This window comes from Colias philodice, chromosome 3, assembly GCF_061535455.1.
Source record: "Colias philodice isolate Cphi_HAF_F1 chromosome 3, ilColPhil1 Martin Lab GWU primary, whole genome shotgun sequence".
NCBI classification, from domain to species: domain Eukaryota; kingdom Metazoa; phylum Arthropoda; class Insecta; order Lepidoptera; family Pieridae; genus Colias; species Colias philodice.
The window spans coordinates 11,378,040-11,395,960 of record NC_143088.1 but is presented as its reverse complement, the minus strand read 5'-3'; the positions used below and the strand labels follow the sequence as shown (position 1 = coordinate 11,395,960).

The window sequence follows — 17,921 nt, the reverse complement described above, 5'->3', positions numbered from 1 at the left end:
ATTTTAATGACATTGACACATTATTTAACCAATTCGGCATTCGCAATTCTGTCATCTTGTGCATAGGATCTTGTGAATCATTTGTGATTTTGTGAATTCTGTGATTCTCTCCAAAAAAGAAAGTTTTCGTGTCATTTACTCATTTCGCACACGTATTATCTTGGCCCTTGAATTATTTATAACAGTTCCATTACAATCGATAAAGAAAAATGCTGTAGAATATGACTTAAAAAAACAAATTTATAAAATTGATTTAATTTTGTTCTTCCAATATTTCTTTCTGTGGACCTAAGTATTTAAAATGACTACTCCTGGAGCCTCGGTATGTATTATGAGTCTTTTTATTTTTACCTTAAAAGTCAATACACTTATAATTAAGGATTTCTTGATCTCTATAATAATTAATGATCACTTTTATCTTGTAAAACTCTGTAGTCTATAAAATACACTTTTTTCAGTCGTCTGCATCAGTGCAAGAGTTTAAAATCAGAGTTCCAAAAAATGTAAAGAAAAAGTATCATGTGATGCGGTTCAATGCTACTCTGAATGTGGATTTTGCAAAATGGACTCATGTAAAGATGGAGAGAGAGAACAATATAAAAGAATACAAAGGAATGGATGAGGACATGCCCAAGTATGTACTTACAATAATTGTATATGTCCTAATAACGTAACGGCACCGGTTTCCGACTAGCCTCCTCTATCCGACCATTTTGATTTTTATTTGATAAAACGTTTAAAATACGCGCGACATTCGTGAAACTGAAGGCTTTCGATCCAATCACTTATCGTACGTCATCTGTCCAAAATTGGGTTTCAAATTTTAACCGACATTTCGTCAATCCAAGAAAAGCTAGGCGAGGGTGTAGTTTGTATTGGATTGAATGCGAAAAAAACATAAAACGGTGAAAATAAACATTTGGATTTTTACGCTAAATACTCTGGTAAGTTTGTGGTTAATTTACTTTAAACGTTTTATTGGTGTTTTAAATTATTAATTTTAAAATATACATGCCAAGATAGCGTGTTTTTATAGGTTTTTTTGGACAAATAATTATGGACGGAATGAGGAGCTTGTCAAAATAACAACATTCCGAAATCCGACCGAATCGGTCGGTAAAAGGAATTTCGCACTTTTTAAAAGAAGGTAATTTTCTATTATGCATGTTGTTTTGTGGAGGTTTCGTATTAAGTTATTTATTCTAAACGCTATGCTTAAATACAACACCTGTATGCGACCAATACTATCTTTAATGGATTATTTGTAATATTCGTTTTAACTGACACTCTTTTTTGATTTTTTTGTTATTCATTTACAAAGACCGGTCTGGTTTAAAAACCCTATATTTTACGTTTATGACACATAATTGCATAACTACGAAATTGTGAGATCTTTATAAGTGTACATATGAAATAGAAATGAACTAAAAATGAATATCAATTTCGGTTTAGAGGCTTTATTACGCAAATGTAGGTTTGGTCGGAATCTAGGTGCGATATATTTCCCTGTTTCCGTCCAACTGGGTTGCTTTTGCTTGCGCTGTGCTTGAGTGAAATTGCATGCGTTTATTTCAGGTCATCATCATGAGTGATAAAAAAGAGGCTGAAGTATAATTCTCATTAGCTGAAATAATACTTTTGGTGAAATGGATTTTAGAATTGGGCAAAGTAGTCAATGGGACATTCTAAATTAGTGTGGATGACCAGTGAACTACTACAGTCTAACATAGAGTTAGTTTTTGTTATGATAATAAATGCTCAAATATTAATTAAAACTAGCGGTCCGCCCCGGCTTCGCCCGTGGTACATATTTAAAATATCTCTCCATAAGAACCATCCTCGTACTTCAAGTAATATAATAAAAAAAGAATTATCGAAATCGGTCCACGCGTGATGCAGTGAAAAGACGAAACGGGTTTTTACGAATTTCCATTGTATTTCTATTGTCATAAAGTTGATTTTAGTAGAAAATATTTGGCTGGTCGGAATCTAGCTACTCAGTGGTCGGAAACACGTGTATTTGTACTCAGTCGGTCGGAAAATGGTGCTTTCAGTTAATTTCCAGTCGTGCCAGTTAAAATCCAAATTTAAGTAATAAAAAGCCATTATGAAATACAATTATGTGCATATTTTAAAATATAAGTTCGTAATCTTTCATAATATCATTTTTTCTTATGACCTCTAGAGTATTTAATTTATCTTTTAAAGGATTCATTTAGCCGTATCAATCAGTGGTCGGAATTCGGTGCCATTACGTTAGTTACATTAAAAAATGCTATAAGTATTGAGTAGTTTATATTGGGGTAGCCCTGTTCTCTATGACGGATTATACTATCAAGGTTTTTCCCCTGATTCATATGTTTTTAAGGTTGATTTTTGAGAAAATAATATTATATTTGCCTTAAATCTACAACTGTTATCATTTCATATCAAATCTGATTTGGTATTGCAGTGTAAATAATAATTTACCACTTGTTGGTGGAAAGCAGTTTCTATAGAGAAGAGCATACAAAAAAATGTAGTTGCTCGTTTAAAATAATATCTACATAACAGCATTTTACATTTAAAATAATAATCATGTCCGATAACTCCTGGGGCCTTAGACAAAGTAACAATTAAAAAACGATAACGAAGTTAGAAAAGGCAAAAATGTATGGGATTGACATACGCCGCGTTAGATCACGTGGTCTATCTAATGTCAATCCCATACATTTTTCCTTTTCTAACTTCGTTATCGTTTTTTAATTGTTACTTTGTCTACGGGCCCTGTGGTGCTTAAACAACAACATTCCATGGAATTACCATATTCCGTAAATTCATGGATACTATAGGCTCTTTACCACTTGCTTATGATAATTTTATAATAGGTATGGTGCAGGATCAGAATATGGCAGAGGTTTAAGAGAAGAAGCAAGGAGGAAGAAATTTGGTATTATTTCTAGAAAATATAAACCTGAAGATCAACCTTGGATATTGAAAGTGGGAGGAAAAACTGGAAAGAAGTAAGTTTTGTCACTATAGTGTAACAGTTTGTGTTTGCTTGTTTGTAAAAGTGGGTAAATTACAAAGACTTATGGAAAACTAGCTGTGCTCCGCAGTTTTACCTACATTGATCTGCTCCTATTGGTCTTAGCGTGATCATACACAGCCTAATAGCCTTCCTAGATAAATGGACTATCTTAAAGTGAAATAATGTTTCAAATCAGACTCATGCTTTGACTTAATTATTTTGGTTAGTGTCAAACCCTATAATACATTAGACATATTTTCAACATAACATCATATTCCAGACAGACAGACTTAATGCTTAATAAGGCAGATTGCAGGTTTAAAGGAGATTAAAAAAAAAAATATTCCAGACATATTTTCGAATTGAATTGAATATAATACTAGCTTTCCGCCTGCGGCTTCGCCCGCGTTTTCAAAAAAAAACCCGCATAGTTCCCGTTCCCGTGGGGTTTCCGGGATAAAACCTAGCTTATGTCACTCAGAAATGATGTAGCTTTCCAACAGTGAAAGAATTTTTCAAATCTGCCAAGTAGTTTCGGAGCCTATTCAATTCATACAAACAAACAAACAAACAAAAAATCAAACCTTTCCTCTTTATAATATTTGTATAGATACATATATTCAAAAACATTTTTACACATTTTAGGTTCAAGGGTATACGTGAGGGAGGTGTCTCCGAAAATGCGGCATACTACGTGTTCACGCACGCAGCTGACGGGGCTATTGACGCTTATCCGCTGCAAGAATGGTAATAATAAATGCTTAAAATCTCAATAATCTAATCTTTTATATTAATTTGTATAACTGGTATTGTTAAGTGAATTGTTTTAGTTAGTTTTTGAATGTACAGGTAATTATTTCAATAACTTTAATATTTAAAATATCATCTAGTCAATAATAATAGCATTTCTTAATAGAAAAACATTCATATTTGGCTAAAGATTTTTGTAGAAAACCACAAATATATAAGAAAAAATGAAATGGTAAGAATTTGTTTTTTATTCCAGGTATAATTTCCAACCCATTCAAAGGTACAAAGCATTATCAGCTGAGGAAGCTGAACAGGAATTTGGCAGGTAAACTTTCTAGTTGTGTTTTAAGTAGTGATATAAAGTTCTCTTCCAAAAAAGTATTTTGCCCTTAATTTATTAAAGTCACGTCAGTTGATGTAAAATAGAAGAAAAATACATTGCGAATTTCTCTCTTCTTTAAGAACTTGACTTAAATGGTCCATTTATCACCCTACCTGAGGCCCTATTCAGCTGTGCTCCGCGGTTTCACCTGCATTGCTCCTGTTGGTCTTAGAGCGGACATACACGGGCGGCTCGAGCAGTTAACGGCTGAGCTGAGCTGAGCTAAGCGGTCGGTCGTTAACTACTCGATCTGTCGCTACAAACCGCGCAGTAGACGGCTTGAAGCGGTCGCGACGGCTCGAGCAGTCCGTGTACGGCAGTGAATGAATGTCCATAGTTCACCGCGCGATCGCGGCTTCAAGCCGTCAGTCTCAACTGCTTGAAGCGGTCCGTGTACGGCCGCCCTTAGCGTGATGATATATAGCCATCTAACACTGAAATAATTTTTCAAATCAGACCTGTAGTTCCTGAGATTAGCACGTTCAAACAAACAAACTCTACAGCTTTATAATCTTATATATAAAAATGAATCGCAAAATGTGTTGGTAAGCGCATAACTCGAGAACGGCTGAACCGATTTCGATAATTCTTTTTTTATTATATTCCTTGAAGTACGAGGATGGTTTTTATGTAGAGAAAACGTAAACATGTACCACGGGCGAAGCCGGGGCGGACCGCTAGTCTTATATATAAAAATGAATCGCAAAATGTGTTGGTAAGCGCATAACTCGAGAACGGCTGAACCGATTTCGATAATTCTTTTTTTATTATATTCCTTGAAGTACGAGGATGGTTCTTATGTAGAGAAAACGTAAACATGTACCACGGGCGAAGCCGGGGCGGACCGCTAGTATTAGTATAGATTAGGCCATATACTAAATATCTAATGGCCAGTTTTTACGGTATTTCAGACGTAACAAAGTAATAAACTACTTCTCGTTGATGTTCCGGAAGCGAATGCGCGGTGACGACGCCGCGGACGAGGAGGACCCGGATGAAAAGAAAACTAAGACTTCTAAAGCGAAAAAAGGTATTTATCTGGTGTGTAAAATAATATGTAAAAAGAAGAAATTGTTAAAAAAAAATTTTGTCACGTAAACTGTCAAATACGAGCAATTAGAATACGTTTGTAAAATGGTTGTTTTATATATTATTCGACGAATAAGTTTTAACCAAGGATTTAAAAATCAGCCCTAAATCAAATTAAGTTCTAACATTCATTTTTTTCCGTTTTTTATAAAATTGAACCTTATTTTCTAATACATAATTATTAATACATATTATCCTTTAGAATTGAAGATCTCAGACATGGACGAATGGATCGACTCGGACGACGACTCGTCGGGTTCGGAGGGTGAGAAAGAGAAGGAAGATAGCGATTCCGGCAGTAAGAAGAAGAAAGACAAAAAAGGTTAGTGCCTCAGGTTGTTAGTATATGTTTTTTTTATGTCTATCATAAAAATATATCGTGTAAGATTTCTTTAAAAAATTCGAACAAAATCTTTTGTACCTGAATTACAGACAGACAAAGACCATATTTGAGGAGACTAAAAGATTCGAACTAAATTATTTTTTTTAGTTCTACATCATTGAAATGCTTTTTATTAAATAAAAAAAAAAATATAGAATTTTTTTTTTGCATTTTTTTGTTATTTTTGAAGTGAAACTTCTTTATCGGGGTTGGAAAAAAATTTAGTGTAACGTTTTTTGCGTTACGCGTGACATTTTTCCGTTACGCGCCATCTTTTCCTTATCCCTACCACGCGTGATTCGACGTATTTCTGTAAAGTTGCATATACTTAGTAAATTATTTTTTGAAAAATAAGGTCATAAAGAAGTTTCACTTCTTACGTGTGTACACTAGTACACGCACACATTCTTTTTGTTAAAGTGAAACTTTTATTACTTACATCGTCTCAAACTTTTTGGTCTGTGTAGCGCATGTCGCGTGACGGTCGAACCGTCCGTACAAATACGATAATTTTGTGCCTAAGTTTCACTTTTACCGTGGTTTCATAAAACCACACAACATTTTTGTTTTATTTAGGTGCCGCACCTAAAAAGAAGAAGAAGGTAGAAGACGAAGCATTCGAAGAGAGTGACGATGGTGATGAGGAAGGTCGGGAGAGGGACTACATATCGGACTCCTCTGAGAGGTCGGTTTTTAGAAGTAGCAATTATATATAATACTAGCTTCCGCCCACGACTTTGTACGTGCATCCCCGTTTTTCCCCGTTCCGCAAGAATTTCGGGAAATCCTTTCTTAGCGGATGCCTACGTCCTAACATCTACCTGCATGCCAAATTTCAGCCCGATACGTCCAGTGGTTTGGGCTGTGCGTAGATCACTATATCAGCCACCTTTGAGTCTTATATTTATAGAATATAGATATATATTTTTTTGTATTTTTTAACCCTTTTTTTTCTGTAGGTACTTCTATGATTAGTGTAACTTATAAAGCATCTTACACATAATTTTTGTGAATGCGAAATCGTCTGATAATAAAGACTTGAGTTTTGGTGCACTTGTACTATAATCAGTTCTGTAAAGCTCATCAAGTTCTTCATTTATGATTAGATTTAATGAAAAATTATTTGATTTTTATAATACATATTTTCTGAAAAAAAAATGCAAATCTTTTTATAGTTAAGTTTTTACGCCGATTAAAATGTAGTTTTTTATAGATTTTTTGTAGACGTTCCTAAATAATGATTATTTTTTTCACAGTGAATCAGACCACGAGACCAAAGCCAACAAGGAACTCAAGGGTGTTGCTGAAGAGGATGCTTTGAGGTTTGTTGTAACTTTGATTTTTTAGCAATAATACTACATTTTATAAAAAAAAAATTACACAAATGTTGTATTCATTCAATTAAAATGTTAGAGTTGGTATTTATTCAATTTAAACACCAAGTGGCACGTAAAAAAAAAAGACGTGTGGCACTCGGGGACTGCCGCGGTAAAGCTATTGCATGCTATGCCTTCAAGCCACACCTCCGAGCCCGTCGGAGTGGGGAGCGTGAGGTTTTTTCGTTACGGAATTTCTGGATTCGGTCCCCGCGCTCAAGGCCCGCGATAGAAGCTATGCAAAAGCTTAAAAAGCTTTATTTTTTATAAAAAAAACTAGCGACCCGCCCCGGCTTCGCACGGGTGCAATGCTGATACTAAATATTATACACTACAGAAAAACTGTGAACGTTGTATATAAAAACATAGCGGCCCGGCCGGCCGGTACCTACCGCCGCAAATGCTACGTCCCGCAATTTTTAAATCTGTAATATCTTCGAAAATATTCACTTAAATCATACGGTGTAAAGGGCCATATAGATCTATATTAAATGAACAATGTATTCAAGGTATTTAATTGGTTAAGGATTAATGCTGTATTGGTGAAAATCGCTTCGAAAATTAGCTATTATTTGTCGTAAAAAGTAAATGACAAAAAAATGTTATTGTGGGTTATCCATAAGAGATAGACATATACCATCGCGGACTTTTCTGTAGACCTTTTCAATGTGTATAATACTTAGTACATTATTTTGATAAAACTCGTAGGGTTCAGCCTGCGTTTGCAATATAAGCGGAAAAAATGTAATTTTTTACGACATCCCATTAGAAACCTTAAAAATAACAGTACTTCTCCACTATTTAATGGATGTTATTATACATATAAACCTTCCTCTTGAATCACTCTATCTATTAAAAAAAACCGCATCAAAATCCGTTGCGTAGTTTCAAAGATTTAAGCGTACAAAGGGACATAGGGACATAGGGAAAGGGAAAGCGACTTTGTTTTATACTATGTAGTGATAATAAATATTTCGTTTCTAGAAAACTCCTAACCTCAGACGAGGATAGTGACTCTGAGCAGGAGCAGAAACAAGAGTCGGAACAAGAGGACGAGCACACCAAGGAGGGAGAGGAGAGGGCTAGTAAACTCACTAAGAAGAAGAAGAAGGCTGATGACAAGAAAGGTGAGTTTATAAACTAAACTAAATGTTAAATTGAAAATTGTGTGTTAAATTTATCTGTATTTTTAATTCTTTTTAAAACGTTTAAATTAGCTTCACCTTAGTATATAACCGACTCCTTTTGACTAGAATTTGACCCAATTTAACTGCTAGATTCAATTAAAACTTTGTACACTTATCAAGGTGACAATACAATTTTTTCATGATTTTAACAAATTCTAAAAACTTATTTTGTAATATTTAATTATTTACAGAGTCTGAAACAGAGTTCAGTTCAGATTCGGACACGGATCCCGAGAACAGCAGCAGCAAGAAGCCGAAGAAGAGCAAAAGTGGCGATAAGAGTTCTGCTAACGGTAAGATTTGATTGAGATTTGCCGTAGCAGATGTTACACGTGTCACAGTCGCTGTAGCAGCTGTTACACGTAGAACACTCGCTGTAGCAGCTGTTACACGTGTCACAGTTGTTGTAGCAGCTGTTACACGTAGAGCACTCGCTGTAGCAGCTGTTACACGTAGAGCACTCGCTGTAGCAGCTGTTACACGTGTCACAGTTGTTGTAGCAGCTGTTACACGTAGAGCACTCGCTGTAGCAGCTGTTACACGTGTCACAGTCGCTGTAGCAGCTGTTACACGTAGAACACTCGCTGTAGCAGCTGTTACACGTAGAACACTCGCTTTAGCAGCTGTTACACGTGTCACAGTCGCTGTAGCAGCTGTTACACGTAGAACACTCGCTGTAGCAGCTGTTACACGTGTCACAGTCGCTGTAGCAGCTGTTACACGTAGAACACTCGCTGTAGCAGCTGTTACACGTAGAACACTCGCTGTAGCAGCTGTTACACGTGTCACAGTCGCTGTATCAGCTGTTACACGTAGAACACTCGCTGTAGCAGCTGTTACACGTAGAACACTCGCTGTAGCAGCTGTTACACGTGTCACAGTCGCTGTAGCAGCTGTTACACGTAGAACACTCGCTGTAGCAGCTGTTACACGTGTCACAGTCGCTGTAGCAGCTGTTACAAGTAGAACACTCGCTGTAGCAGCTGTTACACGTAGAACACTCGCTGTAGCAGCTGTTACACGTAGAACACTCGCTGTAGCAGCTGTTACACGTAGAACACTCGCTGTTGCAGCTGTTACACGTGTCACAGTCGCTGTAGCAGCTGTTACACGTAGAACACTCGCTGTAGCAGCTGTTACACGTAGAGCACTCGCTGTAGCAGCTGTTACACGTGTCACAGTCGCTGTAGCAGCTGTTACACGTAGAACACTCGCTGTAGCAGCTGTTACACGTGTCACAGTTGTTGTAGCAGCTGTTACACGTAGAACACTCGCTGTAGCAGCTTTTACACGTGTCACAGTTGTTGTAGCAGCTGTTACACGTAGAGCACTCGCTGTAGCAGCTGTTACACGTAGAGCACTCGCTGTAGCAGCTGTTACACGTGTCACAGTTGTTGTAGCAGCTGTTACACGTGTCACAGTCGCTGTAGCAGCTGTTACACGTAGAACACTCGCTGTAGCAGCTGTTACACGTAGAACACTCGCTGTAGCAGCTGTTACACGTAGAGCACTCGCTGTAGCAGCTGTTACACGTGCCACACTCGCTGTAGCAGCTGTTACAAGTGTTACAGTTGTTGTAGCAGCTGTTACACGTAGAGCACTCGCTGTAGCAGCTGTTACACGTGTCACAGTCGCTGTAGCAGCTGTTACACGTAGAACACTCGCTGTAGCAGCTGTTGCACGTGTCACAGTCGCTGTAGCAGCTGTTACACGTAGAACACTCGCTGTAGCAGCTGTTACACGTAGAACACTCGCTTTAGCAGCTGTTACACGTAGAACACTCGCTGTAGCAGCTGTTACACGTGTCACAGTCGCTGTAGCAGCTGTTACACGTAGAGCACTCGCTGTAGCAGCTGTTACACGTAGAGCACTCGCTGTAGCAGCTGTTACACGTAGAGCACTCGCTGTAGCAGCTGTTACACGTGCCACACTCGCTGTAGCAGCTGTTACACGTAGAGCACTCGCTGTAGCAGCTGTTACACGTGTCTCAGTCGCTGTAGCAGCTGTTACACGTAGAACACTCGCTGTAGCAGCTGTTACACGTAGAACACTCGCTGTAGCAGCTGTTACACGTGTCACAGTCGCTGTAGCAGCTGTTACACGTAGAACACTCGCTGTAGCAGCTGTTACACATAGAGCACTCGCTGTAGCAGTTGTTACACGTGTCACAGTCGCTGTAGCAGCTGTTACACGTAGAACACTCGCTGTAGCAGCTGTTACACATAGAGCACTCGTTGTAGCAGCTGTTACACGTGTCACAGTCGCTGTAGCAGCTGTTACACGTAGAACACTCGCTGTAGCAGCTGTTACACATAGAGCACTCGCTGTAGCAGCTGTTACACGTGTCACAGTCGCTGTAGCAGCTGTTACACGTAGAACACTCGCTGTAGCAGCTGTTACACGTAGAACACTCGCTGTAGCAGCTGTTACACGTGTCACAGTCGCTGTAGCAGCTGTTACACGTAGAACACTCGCTGTAGCAGCTGTTACACGTAGAGCACTCGCTGTAGCAGCTGTTACACGTGTCACAGTCGCTGTAGCAGCTGTTACACGTAGAGCACTCGCTGTAGCAGCTGTTACACGTGCCACACTCGCTGTAGCAGCTGTTACACGTGTTACAGTTGTTGTAGCAGCTGTTACACGTAGAGCACTCGCTGTAGCAGCTGTTACACGTGTCACAGTCGCTGTAGCAGCTGTAACACGTAGAACACTCGCTGTAGCAGCTGTTGCACGTGTCACAATCGCTGTAGCAGCTGTTACACGTAGAACACTCGCTGTAGCAGCTGTTACACGTGTCACAGTCGCTGTAGCAGCTGTTACACGTAGAGCACTCGCTGTAGCAGCTGTTACACGTAGAGCACTCGCTGTAGCAGCTGTTACACGTAGAGCACTCGCTGTAGCAGCTGTTACACGTGCCACACTCGCTGTAGCAGCTGTTACACGTAGAGCACTCGCTGTAGCAGCTGTTACACGTGTCTCAGTCGCTGTAGCAGCTGTTACACGTAGAACACTCGCTGTAGCAGCTGTTACACGTAGAACACTCGCTGTAGCAGCTGTTACACGTAGAACACTCGCTGTAGCAGCTGTTACACGTGTCACAGTCGCTGTAGCAGCTGTTACACGTAGAACACTCGCTGTAGCAGCTGTTACACATAGAGCACTCGCTGTAGCAGTTGTTACACGTGTCACAGTCGCTGTAGCAGCTGTTACACGTAGAACACTCGCTGTAGCAGCTGTTACACGTAGAACACTCGCTGTAGCAGCTGTTACACATAGAGCACTCGCTGTAGCAGCTGTTACACGTGTCACAGTCGCTGTAGCAGCTGTTACACGTAGAACACTCGCTGTAGCAGCTGTTACACGTAGAGCACTCGCTGTAGCAGCTGTTGCACGTGTCACAGTCGCTGTAGCAGCTGTTACACGTAGAACACTCGCTGTAGCAGCTGTTACACGTAGAGCACTCGCTGTAGCAGCTGTTACACGTAGAACACTCGCTGTAGCAGCTGTTACACGTGTCACAGTCGCTGTAGCAGCTGTTACACGTAGAGCACTCGCTGTAGCAGCTGTTACACGTAGAGCACTCGCTGTAGCAGCTGTTACACGTAGAGCACTCGCTGTAGCAGCTGTTACACGTGCCACACTCGCTGTAGCAGCTGTTACACGTAGAGCACTCGCTGTAGCAGCTGTTACACGTGTCTCAGTCGCTGTAGCAGCTGTTACACGTAGAACACTCGCTGTAGCAGCTGTTACACGTAGAACACTCGCTGTAGCAGCTGTTAAACGTGTCACAGTCGCTGTAGCAGCTGTTACACGTAGAACACTCGCTGTAGCAGCTGTTACACGTAGAGCACTCGCTGTAGCAGCTGTTACACGTGTCACAGTCGCTGTAGCAGCTGTTACACGTAGAACACTCGCTGTAGCAGCTGTTACACGTAGAACACTCGCTGTAGCAGCTGTTACACGTATCAGACTTTTATTTCTTATATTTCCATTTTTTTAAAATATAAAAACTACCACTGGTCCTCTATACATCATCGTCAAGTAGGTCACCTGTTTCTTTAAAAATCTGAACTAAAAAGCAAGTTTTTGTACATTCCAGCAAGCAATCCCGCGGCCTTATTAGCTAAAAATCAGCAGATAACGACCACCGCGCAACAGCAGCGCGACAGGTTCGCGACTGGTCGCAAAACGTCAAAAAAATTCGTATTATGTAAGCTGTTGCGTCGCTGTCGCACAGCATCTGCTTTCTTCGACCGATGCACTTGATTTTGTATGGAAAGCAGCGCCACTCACAATCAAGTGGCAACTGTTGGTACTACGTATGTTTATAAACAAGCACAGACACTCGTAGTTCTCCCTCTAACATTTATTAATTAATAAACATGTTCGTGCCATTGTTTATAAAACCGTAAATTAAGATATTGTTAATGTATGCGACGACAAAATTTAATACCTCCTTATTGGTACAATGCTACAATTATGTTCGAAAACTTGTCGAAAATTTTAACCTAAAACATTTTGCACACTTACCGCAATATATTTTAATTATATTTATAAATATTTGATGATCTTAGTTAACAATCAATAAAAAACACTATATTTGTGAGTAATTTCGCGTTTTTATACACTTTATTGATGATAACACAAGCAGCAACAAGTCAACAACAAGCATTAGACCTGTCGCATATTTAACATATGAATTGCTAAGTTGTTGCTGTCGTGTTGCTGTCACAAGTCATAGATAATACCGTTTGCAAAGCAACCTTTGACTTTACATTAGCGACAACTGCATTTTTAGTTTTCCAGTTGCTCGACAGAGGCAGCACTGTTGACGGCAGATTATCTGCTTGTTGTCTGCTTTTACGTAATAAGAAATAGACGATTGACAACAACTATTGCGCAATTTTTGGTTGTTGCTGATCGTCTGCAAGATCCGTAATAAGGCAGCCGATAATCGTACACCTGTTTCTTTAAAAATCTGAAATAAATAAATAAATCATTTATTTACACCATTATACGTTACAAAAACTAAATGACCCTGGAGGCTCCTAATATAGTTGTAAACTGTTTTTCAGGAACCTGTGTTCACACTAATTTATATTACACTGTTACAATGGCGTATACACGAATTCATTCAGCTTATTAGACATAATTAATTATGATATTATTTGTTACATTTCTAATTATACATTATTATTGATTATTGTATTACCTATTTAATAATTATGCATGCATTAAAATAAAATAAAAAAATATATATATTAATAATCCACTCGGTTAAATATTAATTTGATTGTATTTCTTGTACATTGCAGCTAGTGCGCCGGGCAGCGCTAGTACATCCCGCGCCGGCACGCCGACCCCGAGCGCCGCGCAGGCCGCGGTGGCGGCGGCCAACGCGCACGCGCACAGCCACCAACCCGCCAAGCGGGCCAAGCTCGACCCGGCGTATACGTGAGTGTTGGGGGATGATTATTTATTTTATTTATTTACTAGGTTTCCACCCGCGGCTTCGCCCGCGCAGTCAAAGAAAAACCCGCTTAGTTCCCGTTCCCGTGGGATTTCCGGGATTGCGTCATTTTCCCGGGATAAAAAGTAGCCTATGTCCTTTCTCGGGTATCAAAATATATCCATAGGTACCAAATTTCATGAAAATTGGTTCAGTAGTTTTGGTGTGATTGAGTAACAGACAGACAGACAGAGTTACTTTCGCATTTGTAATATTAGTATGGATTTATTTTTCATTTCAGTACAAAGCAAACAGATACATAATAACTTAGTACTCTGCCAAACTGTAAAACAGTTTGATGGCAGATGTAGCTCCGTTTTACATCATCTTATAATTAATCTAAGTACATCTTTCTTATGCAATTAACACTACACTTTAAACAAATTTGATGGGCCAGTGTGGAGGGGGGAAGAAGGTGAATGTGGTGTGCATCAGTGTTGGGCCATGATGGGCCAATGTGGTCGAGGTTGTGTAAAAGGGAATAATGGGAGTGTATATGCTTGTGCGTAAATGTTGACCAATATGGACCAATCATTTTGATGAGTGTAAAATCTAAACCGTGACCTTGTCTATCCTTCTAAGCATGCCTGATATCGACAGATGAACTTTTCTAATATTTCAAAATGTAATTTAAATCTATTTTTGCACAATTATAAATGCAATATTCATTATAATTCTCTTTTCAGTGAATGCGGCGTGACAGAGGAAGCCGTGAGGCGGTATCTAGCGCGCAAGCCAATGACGACAACAGAACTTTTAACTAAATTTAAGTCTAAACGTACTGGGGTCAGCAGCGAACGACTCGTAGAGACAATGACGCAAATACTAAAGCGAATTAACCCGGTCAAACAGAATATTAACGGGAAAATGTACCTTAGTATTAAGAATACTTGATTTTTTAATAAAGTTTATTTGTCAGATTTGTGTGTTTTATTTTTTAGAGAAACAGAAAATAAAATTAGTTAAATTTTTTTTGGGTCACTGACGTACAGTCTGGTTTCAGTTTTATTATAACTTCCATTTAAACGTTTAAGTGATAAAATCGTGGAGTCAATTAGATTAATCACGCTTCTAAATTATCCGTTCCAAAAGTCTGCCTACGTTTCTATTAGGCAGAGATTCGAATTAGCGTATACAATTTTCTATTTTTTACTTTGAACTGTTCAAAAATCAAGTGGCAATTGAAATGAATGTTTAATATAACGCTACTCGGACATTTTTTGAGGTGATGGTGCAATTTTTCTTCGTAGTTCGTAGTACAAAATATTTGGAAATAATAGCAATAATGGAATTCTACGTACATATATTTTTAACTATTACTATATTTATGGGATAGGTCACAGAATCAAAATGAAACACCAATTTAACAATTCTTATGTTTTATTCCGCAAAATAATGTTATTGACATTTAATATCACAGACAAAATCATAATATTTGGAAATAATAACAATAATGAAATTCTAAGTACATATATTTTTAACTACATATTACCTACTATATATTTTATGGAATAGGTCAGACATTTTGAGCATACCAGATGATACCATATGCATGTGCTTAAAATTGTATATCTTTTATTATAACATTAGTAATATACAAGGCAAGGAAATAGTATTTAATTATAAACCTATTAATTTTCATTGAGAGTACTTTTATTCATTCATATCAATAATCACTTTTTGAAATGAAACTTCTTTAGGCTCGTTGCGAGTAAAATTTCAAGGTCGCGCAATACCTTCACGTCATGGAGGAAGGCGACGACTTTGGTATCTTTGAATTTTGCCAAAGAAGTTTCACTTCTGACACGTGTGCTTGGCACGCGCGCTCTTTTTATAAATAAGTAATTATGTACTAAGAAGCGTAAAGCGCGTCACACATGGTGAAGATACTATAATATTTTATCTTAAGATACTGTTATATTTTATATTACAGTATCTTAACGCATCCGGTATCAGCGTTCGGACCATGACGCGAAATTTTGTGGGTCATTTGTAACAGGATGGCGGTTCTACAGGAGTCTTAGTACGCAATGACAAAAAGAAAAATGATGGTCCAAACGCTGATACCGGATGCGTTAAGATACTGTAATATAAAATATAACAGTATCTTAAGATAAAATATTATAGTAAGGTAACGGCACCAGTCGTGGACAAGCATCCAGTAATGGACAAAATAAATATTAAATTTAAATATTAAGACCAAAATTAACGTTATATAATTTGGCAATACTTAAAATAAAAGTTTGGTTCATAAGCTATCAAAATACGACATTTCATCTTATTCGGCCAAAATATTTGAAGATGGCAGAACGTTATGTTTAGATGCTGCGACTCGTTTCGAAAAAATCCGTTTTTACTAAGAAAATCCTTAAGGAAGTGAGGACACAATTTTGGTTAAGTATAAGAATTTTTGTATAAATGTCAGCAAAATTTGATATTACTTTTATTTATAGTAGTTAAAAGTACGAAATATTACACGATTTAGTATCATGATAGATTATGTTGTTTAATCAAAATTCATCAGTGTCCATAACTGGATTTAATTTTATAGATACCTATATCCATTTATGGACATATGTCGAAAATAAACTTTTTTTAAAGGTATTAATTACATGCGCTTTTCTGTATTGTCTTTTCTTTCTGATTAATAATATACCTATCACGACCATTTCAAAGAAATGGTTCCAATATTGTACAACAATTGTCCATGACTGGATTTGCTTTGGTTCCTATAATGGACATTGATATTTTTTGTTAAAATTACACTAATGGGTCCAACAACATAATATCTATCTAAAAATGAAGAATATATTTTAGAACAATGGGTCATTATGTGCTGTGCGACTCGTTCTCGGCTTCATTCTCTATCACTGCGTAGAGACGTCGCATACTTATGCGTATTGTAACGCATCTATCCTGGAGAATTCTCTGATGAACTGTTTGGATCGTTATCTGCTGCTAAATTCCACCACCATATAGCACACCCGCTTAAATTTCATCCACACCATCTTGACAACAGTTTAAAAAAAGCTTTTTGCCTCGTGCTACAATTTGGAATCCATATCGATGGACCGATCAGATTAAGGCTGCTGGCGGATTCAGATTGGCGATTCACTTCACGAGTGTAGCGGAATGCCAGGAAACAGATAGATATGGCGGAACATCGTGACGCGGGTAACATCTACCCCCCTAGAGTGATATGACGAAGAAGAAGAAGTCCCAAAATGGATGGAATGGCAGTACTTTTATTAGTTATATTTTTCATCCCTGGCTTATTGAGAAAAAAAACCATATTGGTGTTTCTTAACGGACATAACTCGTATTTAACGATTCATTTGTCCAATTTTTGCCTAGAAAATGGATATTAAGACTGTTTTAAATATTATAGGTATGCAAAATAATTAATAAGTAGATACTATTTTTTATGAATACATCCCCGATGTATTGTATTCCAATCATCATTTTCAAGATTCTATTGATAACTATAAGTCTTCTCCAAGTGTAAATAACTGGAGAAACGACATTAGGTACAGTCCATAAATGGGTGTTCATAACTGGATGTTGTCCAAAACTGGGTGTCCATCATTAGATTTTTCACTGTCCAACACTGGTGCAAAAAAGTGGTTTTTTAATTTATTATTATTTTATTTAAACAATTAGATGACAGGGATCCATTAATGTTAGTACGTGATTTAAAAGCTAATGTTAGTAGGTACAATATTAAAGTACTATCATCAGTTGACGGGGCACCCTATGCGTAAACCTGTCGCTTTGAATGGACAAGTTTACGCACAAAGTGTCCCATGAAAGATGACATATATCTCTCCGAAATTACCATCAAGAGACTGTTGCGACTGCGCCGCACTCTATCAAATGTAGACGCTGTTTTTTTGCGTATTATCGCCCAGAAATCGTCAGTATGCGCATTAGCGAACATTCCAGACGCACTGCAGTAGCGAGGCAGTCCCAACAGCATTCTAAACGCATTATTGTACATGACACGTAAGGCATTAAGCGATCTATCAGTATAGTCAAACCATAGACTACCCGTGTAGAAATTCTGGCAGTAGGCTTTAAAAAGCGTGATTTTCACTGGATTACTACAACGGGCAAATCTACGGGCCAACATATTACTTCGGATCGCCAATGCCCTACGCTCACGTTCGATATCTACATTATCTTTGAGGTCATCAGTAAGCATGTGTCCGAGGTACTTGAACTCTTTAACTCTTTCAA

General features: G+C 38.2%; 1 protein-coding gene across 1 annotated transcript; it reads left to right on the top strand.

Moving 5' to 3' along the window:
• Positions 1-53: 53 nt before the first annotated feature.
• Positions 54-14,605, top strand: TfIIFalpha (transcription factor IIFalpha). Its single transcript, XM_089714904.1, has 13 exons — positions 54-322; positions 459-634; positions 2,868-3,002; positions 3,656-3,757; positions 4,017-4,085; positions 5,054-5,172; positions 5,434-5,553; positions 6,190-6,298; positions 6,870-6,935; positions 7,974-8,116; positions 8,368-8,469; positions 13,492-13,630; positions 14,372-14,605. The coding sequence occupies exons 1-13, from the start codon at positions 302-304 to the stop codon at positions 14,577-14,579; spliced, it is 1,509 nt and encodes a 502-aa protein (XP_089571030.1). The 5' UTR covers positions 54-301; the 3' UTR covers positions 14,580-14,605.
• Positions 14,606-17,921: the final 3,316 nt, after the last annotated feature.

Coding starts and splice junctions, on each gene's coding strand:
- TfIIFalpha (XM_089714904.1), top strand. CDS start 302: ATGACTACTCCTGGAGCCTCG. Junction 635..2,867: donor ATGGATGAGGACATGCCCAA/GTATGTACTTAC, acceptor ATTTTATAATAG/GTATGGTGCAGGATCAGAAT. Junction 5,554..6,189: donor GAAGAAGAAAGACAAAAAAG/GTTAGTGCCTCA, acceptor TGTTTTATTTAG/GTGCCGCACCTAAAAAGAAG.